Raw genomic sequence first — 18,273 nt, 5'->3', positions numbered from 1 at the left:
ATCTGAGTCTGACCGGTCAGAAGTAACAGAGCTATGCTAGTATAGAGGACCACAAAATTTTCAAACTATTTTCAGATCTCCCAGTAAGCACAGCATATTCATTTGTCCTGATCTTTAGTATTTGGGAAGCTAAAACCTTTTGGAAGACTAGAACAGTTTTGTAAACTATGAGCTTATGGCTTTCAATACCCGCCAATAAATCTCTTGACAGTGATACTCTTCTATACTCAATACATTCCAAGATGCCTATATGATCAAAAATCTTATTTGCTTATAAGCAGAAACACTGCTGTTTTATCAGTGTTGAGCCTGAGAAAATGTGTTGGCATCTGGGGCTCATCATTGGCAGGCATAATGACAGCAATGAGGCAAATGGCCAAGGGACTTGACCAAAATAACAGTGGCAGGGGCTAGACACACTACTAGAACTAATGCTGGGTCCAAATCCAACGCTTTAAGCCTATCACGTTTTCTCTCTAACAGCTGCAGTATTCTGTAAAACCTGAAATATCAGCTCAGAAAAACCAGCCATCACTAGAAAACAGCTCTCTCCATATGTCACAGTCCATAACATCTGATGACATTTTACATGACCGAATTATCTGTTCCATGAAACATCTTTGGAATGTAAAACTGATAAAAATTTCTTCTCACTTATAAATTACAATAAGAACGGTCACACTTTCAACCCTATTTTAATAAGCAGAACAAAGCTCAATTACATGCACCTTAGGCAGAAAAGTGGAGTGCATCAGACTAAAAGTTCTTGCTCTGTAAAGGTAGTGGATGCATCATATGACAGCCAAGAAATTTTCCTCAGCACATCCAAGAAAGGGTCTAGGAGTATAAGAAGGCCAGTGAGGCCCTTCTGGACCACAACTATATAGTGGATTATAATACAGATGGTGACTCGATGCTCTTGAACAACAGCCAATGCAAATTTTGAAAATATGTGAAACATGCCCCTATCCACCCTTTCAGAACAGAAACTGGCAGCTGCTTTCCTACTGACTGCACAGAAACCCTATCTGGCAATCTAGACAATAATTGCAGAAGCACAGTAACAAATAACTGCTCTGTGTCTGGCTAGTACATTAAATTAATCCAACCTGCTACAGCTACAGTCCATCAGTGGGAAGAATATTCTGCTAATGTGGCTTGGATCGCTCTAAAAAAGATTGGGCAGGCCATGAAAAAGCAGTTTCCTTGTTCCCGAGGCACAGACAATGTAATTGCCTTGGAGAAAAATGGCAGATAGTGACAAGGAGTCCAAAAGGCATTTTGGGCTAAGCAGAAACATTGCTGCTTTATCTGTGTTAAGCCTGAGAAAATTTGTTGGCATCCGGGACTGGATAAGTGACAGGCATAATGACAGCACAGAGAATGCTGCACTTGTGCTGGCATTCAGAGCTCCCGAGAGGCTCAGGGCGATGCAGCCGTGCTGTCCTGGAAGGGCAAGGAAGTGAAATGCAAATGCCACATCAAAAGTGCAATACAACTATGGTTTCACCCTTAACGCAACAACAGGCTGTCGCCAAGCAGACGGGAGAGAGAAAAATAGCAGGGAACTCTGCCCAGAGGAAAAGAGATCGGAGGGTGGGGGAGAGGAGGACTCATTAACATTTAAAGAGAATGAGTTTTCTCAGCCCATTTCTAGAAAAACTATTGATCAACACCTATTGAGGCTAAAAATTAAGAAAATCACATTGCTACTGAAGTTATACCTTCCTGATTTCACTAGAAATAAAATACTACTACTTTCAGGGCTGACATAATTATTGATTACCCCAAGTTTTCTGCCATACTCTGGAGTGAGGATCTTTCACTGGAAACAGATGACTCCAGCCCATCCATATTTCAGGCCCAGCAGCCACAAGCCTCACATCCTCTCTCAGCTGCAGCTGCACTGGCTGAGCGCTTACAGCTTCCACCTGCTCATCGCCACATCCCTGGTGGTGTCACTGCCCCTCCGTGCTGGTGGCTGAGCCTGTCGCCAGCCTCAACGCACCGAGTGGACAAAGACCTGCTTTGGAAAGTTTTCAAACTAGCTTGTTGGGACCAAAGGATGCTCAGGCCAGGAAATACAGCCCAAATGGATGGCTGCCTTCCATTACACTGTTTAATGCACTCAAATATTTTCTCATAGCAAGATCCTTGCCAAGACAACCGCTTAAAGTGACAAAACCTGTTAATATCCACTGATTAAATTGGCCATTTTTCTCCAGCCTGGCTAAGCCTCTCTAATTATCAACATACCTGTTATTGGCCACAGGCAGTGCAATTTCAAACTTGGCCAAGAACTGGAAGTACTGCTCTTCGGTTTGCTCAGTGAAGCCCGTCCCAACCAGCAGCATCCTGAGATCCTCTGCTCTGATGACTCCATTCTTAGCTATGGACTTGGAGCTCTTGATGTTGAAAATCCTCTGTAGACACTCTGAGAGCCAGACAGGGTCAAGGAAATAGAGGTTTCTCAGACCATGGCTTGTGTCTGGGAAGTGCAGTAGTGTACCCGTTTCTATGAGAAAATTAATCGCTGCAAAAAATAAAGAATCGTAGATTACCGATAGACCAGCATTAGGAAACCACAGTGCAGATGAACAAGATTATGAGGCAGTCTGTGGAGTTTTACACATACCAGATATAGCCAGCACACAGCCGAGCCAAGAGAGTAACATTTATCTGAGGAGTGCTGCTATCTGGCACTCCACTTGTAAAACCCACATCTCACTGCTTTACAGTCGGTATTTCTGTCCTCATCACACCTCCCCTTTACCCTCCTCCTGCCATCCTCCCAGAGAAGGGCTCTCCCTGCCTCCTGCAGAGTGCGGCCTCCATAAAGATCACAGGACTGGGGCCCTACAGAGAAGACAGCCTTGAAACTATGGCAACCCTCATTCTTCACAGAGCAGAAATAAAATCAGACAAAGGTTGTTTAAAAAAAAAAAAAAAACACTAAAAAAATTAGTAGCCTCAGACCATCCTAGAAACTTCACAGCCCTCTCCCCAAAACCCCATTACTAATTTTATATCTTACCAATTTCCAGAGTGACCTCTACACAGGTGTAGAGCACTCTCTAACTGTTATTTTGCACAGCAATTATCTGGTGGGCTTTTTTCCCTCCCATTTTTATTATTCAAGGAATGTTTCAAGTGGTCACCGATATTGATTTCCAAGAAATTACTGGTCTGCTCTGACCTACCAGTTTGCAAGTCTTCATAGTCTTTGATATCATTTCCAGGCGTTTGCTCAATGATCAGCTCTATTTGTCTGTCTGTTAAATACTGCACATCATCATTCTGGCTTCTTCTATGCTGTTCTGCAAGGACAGCCTCTTGAAGACTAAGGTAACTTCTTGGTATCTGCAAGCCACACAAGAAAAATAGCAGGATCAATATCAGACAGCAATCACTCTGCTGGAGATGAACTGGCTAAGTCATCTCCCGTTTACAGGGATCTTACAGTGCTGTCTTTTCCCAAAGACAGATAGGATCTTATATACTTAACATGCCTCCTGCATCAACAATAACTCCTAAAGTTCACCTCCCAATCCAAAACCAAGCCCAGAAAAAGCCCCGCTTTGGTCAGGATCACCACTAGAAAGCACAGTTCTCACCAATCTCCCTGCAAGTTTCTGTGAGCAAATTGAGCTGCCGACGTCCTTCATGTTGCAAGTGACATGAAAAATCAGCTGTCGGAGTCCATCGAGGCCTTCCAGAGTCTTACATGAGAGCTCACTGCAAAAGTCATGCAAGGTTGAAGATTATCAAACCTTATCAGCACACTGGCTTCCTTTCCAGGCTCCCTTTCTCTTATCAGTGACTTTAAATTTCCTGTGTCAGCTGAATGGGAGGAAGGCTGTCAGTGAGCATTTTTAGCTTTGGAGAAAAATACGAAGAAGCCTGGAAAGGATATATTAGGTCACCCTCTGCTCTGCCAGCTTCATTCACGGTGCACTGCTCTTCTATCCCTTATGCACCGTAATCTCTGGGGACTTCCCTGGCAGACTGACCGAAGTCATCACCTTTTTTCCCCTTCAGTGCTGCACACATACTGGAAGGGACTGCAGGAAGGAGGAAAACACTGTGCTCCGGCAATCGCTGGGGACGAGTCCAGTTCTCCCCGCCTCAGATCAAAGAGGCACAATGATGACTACCAGACACCTTTTCCCACCCTCATTCCGGCCCTTGCTCAGCTGGATCCTGTGATTTGGGAATTGATGCTTAGATCCTAAAAGCTGGCCTTCATCATCTCTTTAACAGCTAAAAACCTGCTCTCTCCAGCTCCTACTATTTTTTGTCTTTTTGTGGGCTGGATAAGATTGGTTCTTTTCCACTTTCCCCAACAAAGGGTCTTTCTAACTGATCCTACACATGTTCCTGTGGCAGACAGAAAATCCTTTTCTAAAGCAGTATGTTTTATCTCAAACCTCAACCACCAGTGGCACTGGGAAGCACGCACCCACTGGGATGCTGGAGGACTAGTGCAGATAAAAGCACTCTGGGCTCACCCACACAAGGCTTTCACAACACACGCTCCTCACGCTCCTCTGGCTGCCGGAGCACCTCTCAGAGGAGCCCCATCCAGGTGGACGATGGGGTGTGAAGGAGAGGCACGGGAGGGAGGAGGGAAGAAATCAGGCACAACTCTGACTGGAAGGAAATGCAGGGGGAAAGGGAGGCGCAGAAGGGGAACGTGCGGGATGTGGGGCAGGGTGAAAGAAAGTCCCCTTGAGAAAGAATAAGATCATGGTAGGTGATGGGAAAAGAGGCTCGAGGAGACCGAAGCACAAAGCTTTCTCTTTCTCGCTGTGAGTCTCTGTGCCTCACTCTGGGTCCCTGGTACTCCTCCTAACGGGAAAGAGCCAGCTGGGACGCCCGACGCAGCGCTTGTGTCTGTGGAACAGAGTGTGGGAGGTCTCCCGATGACTTTGCCAGGCAGCAGATGCAAAGCACTGGGGACATTGCAGTGCCCTTCTTTACTTGCCAGCCGCCACCTGCTCTTGCCCCAGGCGTTGGCGATTTCACGCTGTTTGGTGCCAGCCTGCTGCATCCACACTCCCCCCGTGCTGTGCACTCCCTTGGCTGACAGACCCGCTTCTCTCCCAGCCAGAAAAGCCTCCTCTCCCCAAGGGCATTCTCCGTCAGTCGAAGGGAGGGAGCGGCGTCAGACTCCATGGCCTCACTGACACCTGTCTTCCAGAGAGCATCGCCTCTCCTTTATCACACCTGGAGAACTCAGATGGCACAGGTTTGGACTACTGGGGGCTCAGAGGGGTGACCCACTCCTCACCCTGCCAACGCTGCCACGTGAGCTGTGTTCTCGTGTCAGGTCGCAACAGATTCCCACGCAGCCTCCCCTTAACAAACCCCACAGCACCCACCCCGTAACAGTCATGCTCTCAAGCTTTGCACCATTAATTATGCAATCTGTACCTTCTCTCCTTGTGACTAATAAACTGTTTCACCATTTAATGGTGAGAAACCTGAGTGGAGCAGGAGCACTGCAACAGGCTGGCCAAGGTCATGACTTTGGAGCTTCCAGCTCTCAGACCCATGATCAGACCCCTGAGCAACACTGAACTTCTCTCTGATTATACTACATTCTCTCAGTCAAAAATAGATGAAATGCAATGCTGACAAGTCCTTAAATCAGTTCCGTTGCCAAGGAGATCAAGTATTACAAAATTGTATAAAGTGACATAAAATAGAGTGACTGAGCTTCATAAAGGCACAAGTACTTACTGTAGGTGCTTGAATGTGATATCTGGGAAGCCGGTTGCTCTGGATCCAGAGGGAGACCGACAGAGAGCCAAGACGTACGCCCTCAGCGTTGCTATCCTCTCAACACGGAATTTAGTTTCAATTAAATCAAGGTGTGTTCCTACCACTAACACAACTGAATTTGGAGCTTTGGCCTGTAAGAGAAAACACTGACAATGATCTCATCCAGATTACGTTGTGGTAAATTCAGTGAGGACACGTGAAAAGTATAATATTTAAGAGGAGGTAGTCATATACATTAATAAAATGGAATATATATATATAATAGAGACAACCTGTTGTGGCAGCTTGACAACAGCAACAAGTGATCTGGGTATTACAGAAGTTCTCCTGCAGAATATGGCTTAATCATCTGCTGCTACTGCAGAGCAGGAAACTGTCAGTTTGGGTTTATTACATCAGGGCTTACCATAAAGGGAGTCGCCATGTGGTATTAAGTTGCTACGTGTCAGCTAAATGATGGGAACTATGTCCGCCCAGACAAAGGAAAAGAAGTTAGCTTAACCTGTAGCTAGAAGATCTAACTTTGATATCCTGAAAAAAAGAAGTTATACTCCAGAATAGGTACCTGGGGAAGTTATACAAACTTTTTCACTGGAGGTATATGGAGATAAACTGCTAGAAATGTCTAATCTACTTAATCCTGAATCAGTGCAAAGGAATAGATTAGATGATCTCGTGGTTTCTTCCAGCCTTTCCATGCTTCTATTACAGGACTGGAACATATCCTGATTTCAGGGAACACACTGCCAAATACAATGGGATTGCACAGGCTTAAGCAGGGATCAGCCTGCCGATCCAAATGACTTTGACCAGAGAAGAAAATTCAGATGAAGAAATACATGCTTATTTGCAGTCAATCCATTTCTTTCTTGCAATGCCAACTGAAATATCAAACCTGAATGACACCAAACCTGAACCCTGTGCAGACACAGGAGTAATGGCTGTAGCAAGGCACACCAAAGGGCTCACTTGGCCCAATATTCTGCCTGGAGCCTAATGAAGAGTATATGCACAGAGTAAGCATATAGAGATTTTCCCTGGTGTGTCCTCCCAGTATCCAGCAGCCCGCAGCTCATGAACTTCCTGAGCATGAGACGGTATCTTTGAATTAATAGCACTTGATGGATTTTTCTTCCACCACTCTGTTTTTTCAACTTCTGACTGCCACAGCACATTGTAGTTCCAATAAATTCTACAGGTTAGCTATCTCTTGTGTTTAAGATACTTCCTATTGTTTGTTTCAAAGCTACCATCTCATTATTTCCTTTGATCTGTCCTAATTCTTCTATTGTAAAAGATCACGAACAAAGACTCCCTTGTGGTTTTCTCCTTACCCCTGGTAAGTCTACATGCAGCCCTCCTCATTTGCCTCCTTCCCAAGATGAAGGGCCTAATCTATTTAATTTCTGTGCACTCAGAAACTTTTCCATACTTTTAACCATCACATTCATCTTTGTATCTTTTCTGATGGTACTATGTGCTTGCTGGGATGTATTAAGGACACAGGCGCATCACACATTTTTGAAATATAATTATGCTTTCCGCTTTGTTACCTAGTTTGGGCTTTTGATTGCTGCTGACCATTAAGCTAATATTTTTGTAATGATGTTTCTTTTTTGAGGCACTAGCTTCGGGCCCATTTCTGTGTACGTAATGTTAGGACAGACATGAAATAATAAACATTTACAAAAAAATATTAATATGCTATTATAAAAATCAATCAACACCAATGAATTCACTGCAGCTCTGAGTCTCAGCTGAAAGCTGTCTGGGAGATACTCTCTAGCTTACCTGACTCTAAAGTGTTAAAAATATAACCTCAAGACTAATGTGTGTCTAACCCACACAAGAAAGAAAATGCTTCAAACCCCCCTTGGAGCACAGTGTGGTCAAACACTAATTCCAAAATAAGTATGTTCAGCCGTACTTAGCAAGGGTTTATAAATCAGCTTTTGTTTCATTCTCTGATGTGTGTGAGGGAGAACAAAGCAAATGATAAATTTAAACCATTAAATATAGCGATACGCCTACAGCGTAATGGAAAATTAATTCCAAAAGCTCTGCAAAATTCATAGCTTGCAGAGTTTTTAAAAGCAAACCAAAAAGAATCTGTAACATCGCATATCTGTGTGCTGAGCTACTACTTGATAAATACACACCCCAGAGTCCACCAGTGACTTCTTACCTCAATGTTCAGCAACCAGAACTGTAAGTTTGCCACAGCTTCTTCCCCCAGTGCCAAGTTCCATACCACTATGTACAATGCTTTGTCTGTGAAGAAACACTGATTGACTGTAGACATGCTTGCTGGGCCTCCGATATCCCAGACATTGAACTCCACTGAATCAACCTACTTAGACAAAGAGAAGTGTTCAAATCAAACGGTTGCAGTAAATCACAGGGAGATAATAGCTGAAGTATAAACCTACGCCTGCATAATGTATGACACAAGAAGGGTTTCAATGTCCTAATTGTGCCTCCAGGAAAGAAAAATCAACAAGCAATTGTTAAGCATGGCTACCACTTCCCCACAGGAAATCAAGACTAATTACTTGCTGCTAAAACGATAGAGGTGCCCTTGATGCTGGTAAATCTCCAGTTAATGCTGTGGATTCTCCAGTACAAACAAGGGTCTCATTCTGAGCCCTGTATTTCACTGCATCTGGAATAGAAACTGTTTCATCCTTGTCCGTGCCACGCTTGACAGGACCGCTGAAGCTACTTATCTGCCACTGCTATGGGGAGCAGGAAACCCCCTGCTGAAATCACTTCCACTGAGCTCAGCCCTAACTGAGCCAAACAGAATATAGATGCTCAGGAGATGGGAAACTTCTCAAGCCTTTCATAAACACCTCCTGCACGTTGCTCAGAGGCTTCTGACGTGTGTGTCACACTGGAGATGGGCCAGAACTACAGCTACTCTAAATCAGACTCACTGATTTTTGGGGGAATGTGTGAATGGAGGCCTCTCTAGCTCTGTCTCTCTTCCAAGTATCTCAGCATCCACTCCTCTGTGCAGCCCCACAACAGCACTAAGAGGGAGCATGGCTCTCCGCTTAAATGGTATTCAGGCTCCCAGTTGCAGGAGGAAGCACCTACATACCTTGGAGGCTCTGTCCCTAAATCACTTGGCCCTGCCTGTGATTGAGTAGGAAACCAAACCCTGCTCCAGCCCCATCCTCAGAGCATCACGTACCACCAAGTGGGCTCTGTTTACTGGTCCAGGCCCACGTCCTGACTGATTCCACGGGACAAGTTACCCTATGAGATTTCAGCAAGGAGCTAAGTACCTCAGTAGGGCTCTGATCTCCTAGCATAGTCCCAGTTTGAAGTCTCCCAGAGACAGCTGGAAGAACTTCCATATTGTTTAAACCAAGCCCTAACTAGCACCAGGACTGCTTTGTTCATCCAAAAGACCTTCAGCTGCGGGTGTCTGTATGGAGAGACAGAGACTCAGAGGTAGGGACAAAAGCTCATTCAGCATCTTGATCCTACTCCAGGTCTCTGATGCTGTCTAGGTTTCTATTTTATTCAATTGCTCTTCAACACCAACTGCACAAATCCCTTCTCCCACCAAAGTCTTCTCTTTAAAGAGTCAGGCTGTGCTTGCTCTTTTTCTTTCCGTCTCTGGCCTGGCACTCTTCACTGTAGAATAGCTGAACTCAGCAGGCTCCTCCACCCCTTCCAAAACAATCTGGTGGTCATGGCTCTCATCCGGGAAGGAAGAGCCATGCATTTGCACACTCTCAGCTCTGACAAGACCTCAGGACCAATTCTGCATGCTCTAATCCCTGTGCTACTACGTAGGTGGTGGACAGGGCCACCTACAAATGCCTGAATGAATTCAGTGCTGTCCAAATGAGTTCATTATGGGTTGACACACTCCCTGAATGAGTCATCTGAGATCTGGGTGTTTAAGGTAAGCCTTAGATATCCCTGGATCACACCAGAGGTCAGGCATCCTACCTTCCACCCACCTTCCCCACCTAGAACAGTTCTGACATCAAGGGAGTCCAGCTTTAGGCACTGATGTCCCATTTTCTGGCCCCAAATGAAAGGACAATCTGCTTTACAGAAGCTGATTTAAAACTCTCTCAGAATCAGTGTCCAAAAACTACCTGAGCTGAGAGAGCCAGAATTTAGGCAGCATACCCATGGCTCTTTCTCTTTATGATACAAAGTTGAGTGCTCAGGGAAACAGAACTGTTCTCTTGTACCAAGGGGAGATGAAACAAGAGAAATTGTGATGGGTCTAAAGACATGTCACTTGCAACGTCGCAGGTAATGGAAATTGCACTTTGTAAAAGGGCAGGCAAGTTCAGCCCAAAAGGGACAATGCAGGGCTCAAACATCCCACTGGGGTTAAGGATCTTCGATTGCTTTCACCTTTGCCTTGTGTCCCACTGGCTTGGGGAGCTCCCATTTTGTTGTACGTATGGTGGCATCGCTGTGCATCATCTGAGGGACTTTTCCTGTCTGTAGGATCTCAATCAGCGTCGACTTTCCCTGTCGTGGAGGACCGATGATGATCATCTTCATTAGCTTACACTTTTCTGCTTTGCGCAGCTGTGCTCGTAAGTATGCCAGCACTGTTTTAGGGCCTGGGGGGGGAAGCGAACAGGCTTTATCTGTGGTTAGCAGTTACAAACGTACATATGTACAGCAGGACTGCACAAAACCTACGGCTGCAGACGCATCAGCTGAATTAATATTTTCCCTGCAGTTTCGCTGTGGGCTGAGACAACCCAGAGAATAAACAAAGAAACCTCTAGTGGACAAACCTGAGACAGAGACCCCAGAAAAAGGTCACGGCTCTGAGAGTCTACAATGGAGCACTGTAAGAAGAAACAAATGCTGTGGCTCGTATGCTTCAGAAGCTCAAAGGAAACATAAAATACTAATTTAGTATTGGAAAATACTCAGTTTTTCCTTCTACTTTTATGTTTCCAGTTAAAATTAGATTTAGGCTTCAACAGTGTGCTGGAGAAGGAATAATTCCTAATAACTTTGTTCCCACAGGATTTTCTTATTAAAACACACAAAAAAGAAGACAGTATTGTAATAGATCCAAAAACCTAGCAGCTTACAATAAAGTCACTTCAATGTGACTGTGACTGCTGATCCTAAACACTTCAGTCTTTAGAAAGACTGTCTAAATACCCTAAAATATACACATTCAGGAAGCAAGCCATGGAATTTATCCGGCACGGATACTGCAAATGAAATATTGCATTTATAAGTCATCATTTCAACATGTGATCTATCTTAAATTGATCATATAGCCAGAGCTTAGCACTGATTATCAAATTTGCAAATATGCGTAGGAGGTTTCCCTATGCAATTCCAGTTAACCGCAACAAGGGCTTGGGCACACACTGTCTGTTCAGGACCATTAAAAGGAAGCGATTTTCATTATATGTTCAGTCAATTTAATAAAGAACACACAGGATCAGTCTTACCCTCTTTTCTGATCTCTGCAGGAACGTTACCGATATTTAGTTCCTCGATATCCAGCTGCCAGAGATTAGCCAGCTGTCCAAGTTCTGGAGGAAGCTCTCGGATACCAGGGTTACTGTACAAAAACAAATAAATCTACCAACAACCAGGCTTTGTGTGCAAGTAGCTGCTCTCACGGACTCTCAGATTACACTATTCTCTCCTTGTAGAAATCTTCCATTAACATTTTAATAAGACTACTCAGCACTTTAATAGTAATTTCCATCCTAAAAGTGATGTATAACCTCAATTTATCCTCTGAGGCAGACAAGTGTAATCATCTTTACTGGATAGTTGAGGAAATAAAGGCAAAAATGATGAGTTATTGTCTCTAACACTATAGAAGCTGACAGCAAAAAGCCAGAATGAACTAGAGGCACATTAGATTCCCAGGCCTGTGTTCAAAGCATTAGCTCATCTTCCCTAATGCAAATGGCCAGCCTCCTCCTTATCTAAAGCAAATGATGGGCACAGTTCTAACAAGGAGCTGACTATTTCCAGCTTTTTGATTTCAAAAGCACTGGACATCTGGGGTGGGGTTCCACAGAAGACTGGTCACTAAAACAACATGGAAATAATACTGCATAGCTTTCCCAGGACACAGACTTACTTTCCTAAATAAAGTTCTGTTAAACCTTTCAGAAGGCAAACGGACTGCGGGACAGAGTCCAGCTGATTGTCGTTCAGATAAAGGACTTCCAGAGAATCACTCAGAAATGCTGGAAACTCCAAAAAAGGACCTGGAACAAGACAGGAAACAAATTTCACCTTTAAAACGTAACAGGCACCAATGCTCCGAACCAACAGCCTTCACCTTAACTTTATAGGCAGGACATGAGGTCATGTTCCTTGGCAGGAACAACCACGAAGCAACAGCAGAAAAGCAAACGGTCTTCAATGGCGATCAAACATCAATTTTTTAAAGTCATGGTGATGCGCGCGTTTGAAGATGACAGTCTCCAGGACTTCTGGAGCGCTAAGGCAGGAACTCCAGGCCTGCCAAGATGACTATACGTCAGAGGACGAGTGGCATTATATTTCTTGCTGCTGAATAGCTGGTAATACCTTGTGAACTGCCCCTATTCCAGCGTAATGGCTGGCAGTGAAAGGGCATACCAAGGGCACAAGTTGTTCTCAACGTGTTTTTTCCATGTTGCCTGAGGAAAGCCAGAAGCCAGTCAGAATTTATGTTCAGGCCCCCACATTGCACCCTGGAGCAATTTATGGTGAATCAAAATCAATAACAACAGAGAAGAAAACCCAAACTGCAGCTGACAGACTGCTAACCTATGTTGTCTCTAAAACACTGCTCGCATTTGCCCCTCTGTTTTGTTTTAGACTGCAAGGTCTCAGGGCACTTCAGACTTCCTACATGTCTGAGCAGCAACTAGTGTTATTTTGGGAGCAACCCAAGCAATAATAGCAACAACTGTATGGCTGAGTTGCTGCCGCTGGAGAGGTTCAAACAAAGGGAAATTCAACTGGTTCCAAAGAGCATCATTTCGCTCCACAAATTACTCCTGGGATAGCAGCATGAAAAGCTGCCATGAATTGTGTTGCTGTCTTAAGAGTGTCACATGTATCTACCAAGAAGCATCCTGGAGTCAAGGAAAACTAGGCCACAAAGGGAAAAGCAGATTCTGAGTCTCTGATTAGGAAAGTACAACCAGCACCATCTGCTGCCTCCACGGTCAATAAAAGCAAGTCCCTGAGATGCGAGACACACCCTTCCTCAAGGAGAGGACAGTTGCACTTCCATCAAGATCTTCTTCCCTTACAGAGAAGACGTCAGGAACTGTAGCTAGACTTAGCCGAAAAAGAAAAAAAAAAAAGAAAATGGAAGAGGTTTTCTCAGGAGAAAATTCACCATTTCTAATATTAACAGCATTTCAAGCCTGATTAGAAAAGGAGTAAGATAGAGTCTCACTGTCTGCAGTGGTGTTTTATATACGTGACAGGACTGTCTGGTGTGGGCAGGGTGTCACAGCCTGCCTTTGAGTTTTTAAATAAAAAAATCATCTTTGGGATTATTTTAGGAGAACAGCAGGCTTATTCATGGATTCAATTCACTTCCTTTCTGGCTCATTGCTGGACTTAAACTTTTCATTGTTTCTCTTCAGTACGTACCTAGGCACAGACCGATTTAGTCCCTCCTGGACACGTAGGAGCAAAGACCTAAAATAGCAGCAATACTCTCAATTCACCAAAGAGTCCCAGGCAGAAAGGAGTGTACTATATTGGAAGCAAGCTCGAGGTGTTTATGAATTGTAATTATTTATTCATGAGTTATTTATGATTTCTCTGGCTTGAGCGCAAATTTTCTTTTAAAGAACTGTAGAAAAATTAAAACAAATCCCATCTTGAAAATATATTTTTGGATGGGTAAATGCCACCACCACCACATGCATGTGCAAGAAGTTATTCTGAGATTTATCAATCAAGTATAGTGAGCATCCATAAATTATTCTCTTTAAATAATCTAGACTTAAGTAAATAGCTTTGTTGGCAGAATCATATGAAAACCTGCCCTCCACCTCGCTAGGAGACTTCTGAGAGCAGCTGATGCACTCCAGCTTCTGTTTTCTCCTGATATTCTTTAAATTCTTGGCCACATCCCTCCAGTCTCACCAAGCCATACTTGGCAGAGGAACAGAGAGAAAAAGATGAGCTGGCTTTGCTCTGTCTTTGTGGCTATTCAACCGTGGCACCAGCCAGGTGGGATACTCTGCGCCCTCCTGCAACCTGAGGCAACCTCAGGCAGCTCGAAGTTGCACCAGGGTTATTATGTGCCAAGGCTTTTCAAATGGTACTAACGAAGAGCCCATCCTCTCCTCCTTTATGTAGAAGAGCTATGCTGGGTTTGCAGCATGTAGAAATTTCCATTAGAACAGCAAATCCCTTTTATAGCTGGTTTTAGCTGCCTTTGCCCGCTACTCCTGCCCTTCTCTCCCCACTGGGAAATCCTGCTGTAGCGCTTCACAGAGAAGCTCTGAGGATATGTCAGACTCCACAGATTTGCAAGATTCAGACTCCTTTTCCAATTCTTCCGTGTTCAGGAATTCACCGATGTCACAGCATTTCTATTCCCATTTCCTACTTGCAAAACAGTGCAGACCAACCCTTTCTCGTCCTTAGGGTGCAGATACAGGACTTGCTGCACAGCAGCCTCTACTTCCACGGACAGAAAAATAAGGTAGGGTTAGCCTTGCCTGGAGGCCCAGGTAGAGCCTCTGCCTCCCAGATGAGCAGACTGGAGGTCCTAACCTATAGCTATGGCTATACTAGGTGCATTTACCAATTTTACCTGTTCACGTTGACCTGAGATCATGCACAATTTTCAGGGGAACTAAGGAATGCAGTGCTGCAGGAGGGTCCCTCCCTCCCACAAGCAGCTGAGGGCTGCTCGGATGCGCGTCATGAAGATGCCAGCTCTATTCCACTCTGAGATTTGCAAAGAATGCTTTAGAGCAAGCCATTTTCAGGCAGCCGAGAATGAGAAAGCTCTCCAAGTGCTTTAAAATAAAACAAAAAACCAAAAAGAAATGCAGATGAATCGCACAGAGAGCAGGAAGCAGTGCAATTATCTTCAGATATTCCTTTGTTCTCTCTGGGATTTCATGTGCACTAATCCAGAACATCTCTTCTGCTCTGCCCCAAACTGTGGGTGCAAATCACAGAGACAGGGGAAAACATGCAATTTACAAATTCAGCAACAGAAACAATCCTAAAAGTAATAAGACTAATTATAGATTAATTTCCCTTCAACATACCAGTTAGTACTCTGGCTAAAAAGAATAACCTTCATGAAAAGAAAAAAAGCTCAGTGAAAGAAACAGGTTTCACTCATTCTTCATCTTTCTATATTGATGGTACCAACCAACTGCATCATTTCTTTAGAAACATTTTATCTAAACATATTTCCTCTTAATTTAAATGCTGTTGCACTTAAAATGGCAGACGAATTTACACTCATTTCCCTCCAGCCAAACTCCACAGACGCCTGCTGCCTCACAGCTCACCTGGCATTCTCAGCACTTGCTTCCCTGCATTTGCACTGCCGTGTACCTTACCTGCCTCTGGGCCACAGCGCACCCTGTTCTTCGTGGTGAAAAAGGGAATCCGCTTTGTTTTAAATCCCTCGTCACTCCTGCGGGCAAAACAAAATGGTGACATGTGGAGAAAAGAGCTTGGATGAGGCAGTTGAGAGCTGTGCTGGAGCTGCATGCCCAGGACACTACGCGGTGCAGTTTGGCCCCACTCGAGGCTGTGCGATTCACAGCACAGCTCTTGGGCGTTCCTGTCTGCTTTTGAGAGATGGGATTGAAACCTGCTGCGCAATCACAGAGCTACACTCCACCAACACTTGTCCAGGCCCAATGGTTTTCTTCTGGCAAATTAACAGGGCTCTGCAAGGCAGCGCTTTCAGCTCCCAGGGCGAGAGCACTTGACCCCCGGCTTTATGGGTGTCAAGGTTAAGTAGGCTGTCAAACAGCAAATTGAACAAACTTCACAAGAAGTGCTGGAGAACCAACCTGCTGCCATTCCCTGCTTTCACCAGACAAGATGACCCAACAACATGACTCTGGAAATGCGCTGAGACATTCAAAAAACCAATAATTTGACTTTTGCAACTGACACAGCAACTCATAAGGACTCCAGAAAATTTGCTGGACTGACACAGCAACTCATAAGGACTCCAGAAAATTTGCTGGACAGGCACCTTTGTGAGAAGACAGAAGTATGACACAATTCAATGCAGTTCTGGAGAAGATAAGGGACCTTTAACTCTCTATGTTAAACATCCCTATTGTAATTTCTAAACAGAATAACATCACTCTTGCATTGGATGACCTTATTAACATCAGTCTTCTCTATGAACTCGCAGCTGGTTACACTTCCATTTAAAAAACCAAAGATTTTTCATTTTTTCCAAAACAATAGTCCCATGCTAACTACAAACTGCAGTCCAGCCAGATGGTTTATGGTTAAGATATGCTCCTCACAAACTAGTATTTGTAGTGATGAACCACACACTGGGTTAAAGAAATCTCTACATGCTCTGAAATTAAACTGCCATTATCAGTAATCTATCTACTTAATAAATGATATAGTGCGCTAAATGCCCAAAGAATCAGTAAAGGATAATTCATCACTGTCACGGACAGACAATATACTTAGAGACATGGTATGTGGATATCAATGCCTTCTATGCAGGTAATTAATTCACTGCTGACATCCTTTGTATTACACGAGGGATAGGGTTTGCTATTATTTCTTCAGCTTTTGTTTTCTTGGACAAAATTTGAAAGAAATACTTACTTCCCAAGTTGGTTTTTTGAAAGATCCAGTGATTTAAGCTGTTTGCAATTCCACTTATCTTGTGAAGGCAATGTAACTAACTGATTTCCCAGCAGCTTAAGGGACACCAAAGCCTAGAAGAGGAATAGCCTAGAGTTAGAAGCCAGAGTCCATCAAACACACAGAAAGAGGTTTTTTAGCATGGCTATTAAGCAACAGAAACATGAAGAAAGTACATCTTATTCATCAGAACATCCTGTCCATGCTGCCTAGCATGCAAACATTTCCTTTTTGTCTCCAGCAAGTATATTTCCTGCACGAAGCAACACCACTATTAGTTCTGGGAGATCATTAGTCTACGTGCTGACAGATTCAACTGGAAACAACCCATGTAAAAGGACATTTTACTTTTCATGAGGAAACCTTTCCAAACGGAAAAGAACAGTATGATTTACCTACGCAGCGTGCCATATACAGATGAGAAGTCTTATATGTGCGTGCAAGCTAGTGTTGCAGTGGGCTTACACCTGAGGTATATGCATAAGATCAATGGGCAAAATGTGAACTATTTCACACAAGGAAAATTTTTAATTGCTTTGCTATTACATGCCTATTAAAATGGAACGGATTTATATTAACTTTCCAAGACCTATACAAATTACCTATCTACTTTTTTTTCCCCTCACACCAGAGACAGAAATTTTAAAAACAAGAAGTGAAGCTGATTTGTACAGTTAACACCATACAGATAAGACTCAGCTGCAAATACTATGAATAAGGTTAAACACAAGCTCTCCTTTGAATTTAACTGAAATATAAAAGAAAAAAATGCAGTTCCCACTCAGATTTGTACAGCTTATGCTCTTCCATCTGCCCTTAAAAAATAATGTCAAGGCTCCAATGATCATTTTAATTTGGTTGAAAATCTGATTTTCCGCTTAAAAACAGTCTTCTATGTAGAGTTTCTAACCAGGTTTATTCTGCAAGTCCCCCCCATGAAAACTGAGATAAGCAGAATGTCAGCTGAATTGTCTCATGCCACAAATACAGCAGTATTAATGAATTATACCCCATGGAAATCATGTTTTACCAGCAGAGACTTCAGCCTCAAGTGTGTTAAATGTTTTATGTGCTCCACATAACATAAAAGGTTTATGCCCCTTTTCATCAAGCAGGATTAACAATGTCTCACGAAGCCAGTCTGTTGGCCTTCCTCCCCTTTTTTCAGATTGGAAAAATATGAGGTATCCATGTGACATAAGCGATGGACAACCAGTAGTTGCTGGAATGACAACTATCATGCAAAACGCTCCCTCTAGTGATAAGAGAGGGGCAGCACTGGGCCTGGGTGGGACTTGGGGAAGGTAAAGTAAGACATAAAACTGCAGATACGCAGAGCGAACCACTAGAGGAAAGGGTTGGAAAATGGTGCAAACTATAAAACCCTCCCTGCCACTCGAGTCTTTGACAGCCAATGCTTTTACCATCATTAGCCTTCCACTGGCTCAAACCTCCTGTTGGAAGGAAGACCCAGTCCTCCCTTGGCGCCTGGTGTCGAGCTCTCTCCAAGTACCAGCATGGGGCTGTTCAATGACAATGCTTCAAACTTCTCCCCCGAAATATCCCTGAGCGGGGGCGGGAGCAGAAGGAGGCTACACGTTCCAGAATTAGCACAAACTTTGTTCTGTGTGGTCT

General features: G+C 43.9%; 1 protein-coding gene across 1 annotated transcript in view; it reads right to left on the bottom strand.

Moving 5' to 3' along the window:
- LRRK1 (leucine rich repeat kinase 1) overlaps window positions 1-18,273 on the bottom strand; it is a 79,203-nt gene that overhangs the window by 24,455 nt on the left and 36,475 nt on the right. The window contains exons 10-19 of the mRNA XM_082322564.1: window positions 16,600-16,712; window positions 15,351-15,427; window positions 11,891-12,020; window positions 11,244-11,356; window positions 10,171-10,385; window positions 7,970-8,134; window positions 5,743-5,915; window positions 3,615-3,735; window positions 3,201-3,360; window positions 2,257-2,533 (exon numbers count right to left, since the gene is read on the bottom strand). Of these exons, the coding sequence (XP_082178690.1) occupies window positions 2,257-2,533; window positions 3,201-3,360; window positions 3,615-3,735; window positions 5,743-5,915; window positions 7,970-8,134; window positions 10,171-10,385; window positions 11,244-11,356; window positions 11,891-12,020; window positions 15,351-15,427; window positions 16,600-16,712 (1,544 nt within the window). The remainder of the gene's footprint in view (window positions 1-2,256; window positions 2,534-3,200; window positions 3,361-3,614; window positions 3,736-5,742; window positions 5,916-7,969; window positions 8,135-10,170; window positions 10,386-11,243; window positions 11,357-11,890; window positions 12,021-15,350; window positions 15,428-16,599; window positions 16,713-18,273) is intronic.

Source organism: Platalea leucorodia, assembly GCF_965183815.1.
Source record: "Platalea leucorodia genome assembly, chromosome: 9".
Classification (NCBI taxonomy): Eukaryota; Metazoa; Chordata; class Aves; order Pelecaniformes; family Threskiornithidae; genus Platalea; species Platalea leucorodia.
This window is presented reverse-complemented; position numbering and strand designations above follow the sequence as displayed.